Raw genomic sequence first — 6,386 nt, 5'->3', positions numbered from 1 at the left:
GGGGTGGGAGGGTTGAAGAGAAGAACACTAAGCCCCGCAGGACCTCGCGCTCCGAACGGTTACGCTCGCTCTTCACGTTATAATTGAATAGACGGACCACGTTCCCTCTACGACGAATATAGCTGATCACAAATCTATGCAGATTAACCCCAGATGCTCTTGGTTTGAATCGTTTTCTTCGCCGAGAGGTGGTCGATATGGAAACGCTTGGTCATGTTGGAAGATACCTTAAGTCATCTCAACAGGCCTCATGGTTGGATGGATCTATCGTAGCTGGGAAGAAGCGAATAACTCGGGGAATGTAGTATCGGAGGGCGAGGTCCCGCGGTCGTATAGGACTCGTGAAGAATGATCCAGGCGAATTTTTGAGAATTTCTCATGTCATCCCCAACAAGACTGTTGACATATTCAGGGAGGGCTGACGGTTGGATGGTTACCATGGCGATGCATTTGGTGTGAAGAGACAAGTGCACCAAAGTGCCCTGCTGCTGCAGTTCAAGTGACTGCTGCACAGCACATGTCAGCTTGTACATACATACCTGCACATCACCACCTCTGCATAAGCCATCTCATGCATCCGAAACTTCTCAACGGAGAATAAACGCTACATGCACCTAATCCCAACCAAACAGCAACCGTGACTCACTCTACCAGAGCCCTCAAAGGCTGCTTGTCAAGGTACATCTCTGCCCTGTTCAATCTCGAGGTCAAGGGGTGTTTACCGTGCAGTAGACACCCCCAACCCCACAAACCTCGTCCCAACCCTGCGGTCTTCTGACATTATCCAGAACGTCTCAACTGCCAGCTGGCACGTCTCATACTGAGTTGTCCTGCTGGGACCGATCTCGTGAGCGGGGGTTGGGCTCGGTGAGGAAGGCAGCAAGGTGGGAGAGGGAGGCTGGTTCGCTGCCCGATTCGCTGGGTTGAGGTCGGGGTGTATGTATGTACGTACGTATGTGCATAGACATACGCGCCCGCCGCGGCAAGCAAGATTTCCCGCATATGCTGCGGCCTCGTGCTGCAGTGCTGCAGTGCTGCAAGCCTTGCAGGACCAGACTGGGTTGGGCGCCAATCGGCCCTCCATCTCTTCGAGAGGTGGCACAATCGAAGATTCTGGCCTACGCACAACTGACCGTTGTGAAAATTCTGGGTCAGGTAGGGCTCAAGGCTTCGTTGGTTTGTGAGGCATCTCCTTTAGATGTACAGAGTTTGGAGCCTTGGACACCTCGGCACTTTCGACAAACAGGGAGGGCATTATTTTAGCTTTATTTTTTATTTTTCTTATTTTCTTTTTTATTTATATATTTTTTGAAGGAAGGATCTGCTGCATGGAGATGGAACATGTGAAGGGTCAGCGAGATAATGCTGTCACGCCGTTACAGCCTCCCATCAAGGCCTTGATTTGGACAAGGACATTAGACAGGACTCGAACTCGAGCCATTCCCCCAAGATCTCATGGTCTACCTGACCAAACCAACAAGTACCTCGAGCGACCTCGTCAACTGACAAAACCTCATCGCATACGATCGGATACCGGGCAAGTCTTCGTCAGCTCCAAAGATCCGAGACACCTCCCCAGTTGATAGGGGCAGGCCTCCCCAACAGGTCAGCCCTGCCAGCCCCGCACTCACATGACAAATTCACAATGGAAGGGGTTGATGGGTTGGCATTCTGCCCTCGTCGAAACACAGGATTGACATACATCTATGCCTGCAGCTGCTCCTGCAACGGCTGCACGCGGAAGAGGTGACGCTGTCTGTTGGCTGCGGGGATCGGCAAGCCGCGGTCAGACGCCCTGGTTCAGGTTGAAACGGCGCTGCAAGAAGGTAATAAAAATAATTTTCTTTTATTTTCATTTTTTTGTTTTATTTTATCTTTTTTTTAGAAAAATAGAAAAAGGCGGCCACATGAATCCCGCCGGGCCTCCGACTGAGCCAGGCCTCTAATACAGTGCTTTGTAATTTCTCATGGCCGGGCCATGTGCGTGCCGTTTTGAGGTATGTACATGTTGCAAGTATTCAGCTGGCACGTTAAGAGGGATGAGCCATGAGAGGTTTTATGGCTGGATTGGGGGAAGGGCAGAAAGTTAGAAGAAGAGGTCGACCCCGAGGCCCTCCAATGCCCTGATGGAAGGTGGTACCTATCTATGTATATAGCAATATTTGTCTGTCATCGTTTTCTGGGCTTCAGGCAAGCCAGGGGACAAGCGGACCAACTAGGGAACTCTACAATAGCTGTGCTCGCCTGGTGCTTGCATCACTCACCAAGCTAGCATCTCCTTTGTCAAAGGATTTAAAGAGCACCTGGTACCTACAATACATGCCCGCTAGGTGCTTTTGTACCATCCCTGGCGGCTCTCTTCCCCTGGTACGATGTCCTGGTCTCTCATCCTCAATTGCCTGATGGATCTGGGGATGCCTATCATCTGCGACCATCACAGAACTCATGTTACCTTTATACAGCAGATCAGCTTGGGTAAAGAAAGAGCGTCGTTGTTAGAGCGTACGGTCCCTTACTTACATGGGCCGCATCTCGTGTCTATTTTCCGATCATGGATATAGTATTTTTCCTCCCATCAAATAAATAGACTATTTTTGAGCCGACATATACAGCGTATTTCCCTCCCGATTTACATAGGTTTCTCTATTTTACCAACGTTACCAAAGTCCCACGGAATCCTACCTTGTTTCTATTGTTTCCTTTTTCCTTTTCTTTTCTTTCTGTTTTTCTCTTTTTCTCTTTTCTCTTTTTTCTTTTTCTTTTCTTCTTTTCTTTCTTTCTTCCTTTTCTTTTCTTTTTGCGAAATTCACTAAGATGCCACCCGGCTTGCATGTGCCGAGGTCAGCCTTTCCTGTTTCTCAATTCTTTTATGGTGCAAACCACCATGTCGCGGATCAAGTCGAACAGGACATCGACGATAAAGTCGACGGGCATGGCTTCCCGCTCTACCCGTCCAGCTCGATCCTTGGAGATCGGCAGCTCATGTGTCTTGTCGCGGGTGAAGACGATGAGCACGTCGCGGATGAAGTAGCGGAGGCCGGCTTCGAGACTCAGACAAGCGTAGGTTCCTGGTGTGCTTTCAACCGGTTGAGCCGATGAGCTCACGATTAAACCCCAAGGCCAGGATTGACAGCCTTGAAGACATGATCGAAACGATCGTGAAGACGCAGGACGAACAGCATCAGGCCATTCAGAATGTCCAAAGCACCTTGTCGCTCCTCGTCGCCCAGATCAACGACATCCGCAGGGACACACTCGCCATCCGCAGCGAGGTCACCGGCCTTGACCCGGAGGTCAACATCCCCAACACCACCCCTACCGAGAACAACCAACAGCTTCCTAGCGGAATCAATGGTCAGGCATTTCGCACGTTGACGAGTGTAACTAGCGATATATAAGGCACCATTACGTCGTCTATCCAGTCTCCTTTCGACCAAGGTGTCGGTATTGGAGCCGAGAACGATACCAATACTGTAGGGAATCGCCAATCGCAATACTGAGTTGCTGAGGAAGGATATGCTTGTTGATACCGGAAGGCATGGTTGTTGCGGGGTGGGTGGAAGCCTTGTATGTATAACGGGAGAACCTACGTCAGGCTTGTTGACAAGAGAACCCTTCTTTAGCTTCCAGAAAGGCTCGCTAGCCCTCAGCTAGCTGTGGCTTTCCCACTGCTGTAACCAAGGTGCAAGTGGCCCGGCCTGAACAACGAGAGCCAAGGGAGATGAGTGGCCGCAAAATATATATATCAGGCTCTGCTTAATACAGGTCTATTCGACCTCTGCAAGTTTGGTCAAGCTCTGAAGATGATTTGAATGAAAGAAGCCTTAGTCTTTAGTGCCTGTGAGAGCTTGGATCCTGGAGGCTTAGGGTTGGAACCTTTGTTCTATTTATTCACAACTCTTCTTCCTCCCAGAACAATACGAGCAACTCATCTCTCTTTTCCTTTCACGTCAATCTTTAATGACCCGTTCACTCGTAACACGTTTTTCTCTTTCCCTACAAGTCTTCTGTCCGCCCACGACTAGTTTTTCCGATCATTTCTCCGATTGTTTTCCCGTTCCACTAGAACCTTTGTTTTGGTTACCCACAACTCGTCCTCCTAGATCAATATCAATTCCTTCTTTTCCTTTTACATGAACCTTTAATAATCCGTAAACCCTGAACATCTTTTCCTCTTTACCTATAAGCTTTCCGTTCACCCGCGAGTAGCTTTTTCGAATGTTTTTCCGTTCGTCTAGAGCTTTTGTTCTATTCACCTACACTCTTCCTCCTCCCAGAACATTGACAACGACCCTTCCATCTTTTTCTTTCGCATCAACCTTCAGTGAACGATCCATCCATCCACAACACTGGTTTCTCTTTACCTACAAGTTTTTCCGACCACCCATGACTAGTTTTTCCGATTGTTTTTGCGTTCGTCTAGAACCTTTGTTCTCTTTCCCTACACTCTTCCTCCCAGACCAATACCAGCGACTCTTCCATCTCTTCCTTTCACATCAACCTTCAACGGACAATCTGTTCATCCGCAACACTGTTTTCTCTTTATCTACAAGTTTTTCAGACCTCCCGTAACTCGGTAGTTTTTCCGATTGTTTTCCCGTTTTCCTACAGCCTTTTTCCTCTTTGCCCACAATTCTTCTTTCTCACAGAAACCATCCGCGACTCACACTCTTTTTCCAAACACACCATCTACGACCCTCTCTCTTCTTCCAAACACACCATCCGCGACCCCCTTTTTCTCACAAACACACTATCCACGACTTCAAAAATGAACCACAACAACCCCGACATGAACCATCAGGAGATTCCTGGAATACAAACAAATTCTTGCGCGGAGTCGATCTCGGCGGCCGTGCGTGCGATGAGACATCTATCGACCTTTACTAAAGAGCTCGACAAACATGGGATGACTGTTGGCCCAGAAGGTCTCCAGCAGGTCAAGGACAACATCAACGAGAGCATCATTGAGTTTCTTCAGGTCAACCCACACCAGATTTGTGCCTTGGACAGCATGGTCTTTGACCTGATCAATACCGGCCTTTGGCCTTTAGTTTCACAGGGTAAGTTCCTGTTTGCCAGTTCGTTAGCAGAACCAATATGCTCTTAACTAACAGTGTGTGTTTCCCAGAACCCTTCCCCTTCAACCATGAGGCCGCCGTGGTAGGCGTGTATCCACCCATCATCCAACCTGATTTCATCCTGTCGTTCATTCGCTTGGGGCACTCGGCACTGGATTCGTTGGTCATGGGCGTGTTCTCCATCGGAGGAGGCCAAACAGCCATGGTCCAAGCGATGCCGACTATGTGGGTTGCCTACCCGGTCCCCGTTCCTATTGTTGTTCCTGTTCCCCAACAGGCCAGTCCCCCGAACAGCCCACAGGGAACGCCTGCGGGTCATGGCGCGACGATGACGAGTGTCACCAGCGCCAATGGGGGCCCCTCTCCTTCTTCCATCCCGACAGCCGTCAACCAAGGTGTTGTCACTGGGGTCGCGGATAACGCCCATGCGGACACGACGAGCGTCGTTCCGCCCGCTCAGACTCAGACAGAGGAAAAGAACAGCAAGAAGACCGCGGGAGGTGGTCGCGATCGCAAGCGTCGGAGTCGGTACAGGCACTTTCTGATGAAGAGGACACCCAAGTCGGTCAAGTTCCGCCGCATGGTCTTGACCAAGGCCCTTAAGAACCCCACGACCAAGGCCAGCAATCAGCCCACGACCGAGGGCTCTGCTTGATCGGAAATTCAGCAGGTGAGAGAGCTGAATGGAGCTGGGGAGCAATTGGAAGGAAGGGGAAATGGGTCGGGAGATGGATGGAGTGTATCATTAGCAGAAAGGTTGGATGGGGATGTGAATGGTTTGCGTCGCGGAGAAGGAGACGGGAAGAAATCGTGATGAATGGATGCTACGAAAGGTAGTCGATGCATCACTCACATGCGGTGCTTTTAAATCATACCTTCGTCTTTCATAAGAGTCGCAGTCTCCGTTGATGGTGTGGTTTACTTAGTTCAGTGTCTATCATGTGATATGCTTGTGGGAAGACCAGGTTCTTGAGGTCCCAGGTTCTGGTCGTACCTTCGAGTTCTCCCTTCACGACATGACATCCGCATTACCAGTCCTATAAGAAAAAAAGACAAAAAGAAAAAAAGAAAAAAGAAGAAGGGAACCAGAGAAAAAGATAGAGAAAGGGACTTATAGGGGGACAACAGGAAAAATGGCCGGAAAGGAGCAGTTGAGCACAGCTCTGGGACTGGCTCTGTTCGACACCTGGATAAACTTTACTCGCTCTTACAATGATTAAGGCGCATAGGATCGCACACAGCCTCACAAGAACTTAAACATGACTCATGACATGAAAGTCATCGCCATTTCATTTCTGTTTCCCCCGA

At 49.5% G+C, this 6,386-nt stretch overlaps 1 protein-coding gene across 1 annotated transcript; it reads left to right on the top strand.

Annotated features, from left to right (window-relative positions):
* Positions 1 to 2,814: 2,814 nt before the first annotated feature.
* On the top strand, positions 2,815 to 5,733 carry VTJ04DRAFT_10193 (uncharacterized protein; the record flags this gene model as incomplete). Its single annotated transcript, XM_069357906.1, has 4 exons — positions 2,815 to 3,060; positions 3,120 to 3,354; positions 4,890 to 5,060; positions 5,129 to 5,733. 4 exons carry the CDS (start codon positions 2,815 to 2,817, stop codon positions 5,731 to 5,733), a joined length of 1,257 nt encoding a protein of 418 aa, XP_069214928.1.
* Between the last annotated feature and the right edge of the window lie 653 nt (positions 5,734 to 6,386).

Source organism: Mycothermus thermophilus (genome assembly GCF_041956435.1).
Source record: "Mycothermus thermophilus strain CBS 625.91 unplaced genomic scaffold VTJ04scaffold_7, whole genome shotgun sequence".
NCBI classification, from domain to species: domain Eukaryota; kingdom Fungi; phylum Ascomycota; class Sordariomycetes; order Sordariales; family Chaetomiaceae; genus Mycothermus; species Mycothermus thermophilus.
The sequence above is the reverse complement of the archived record's forward strand: the minus strand, read 5'-3'. Positions and strand labels throughout refer to the sequence as shown.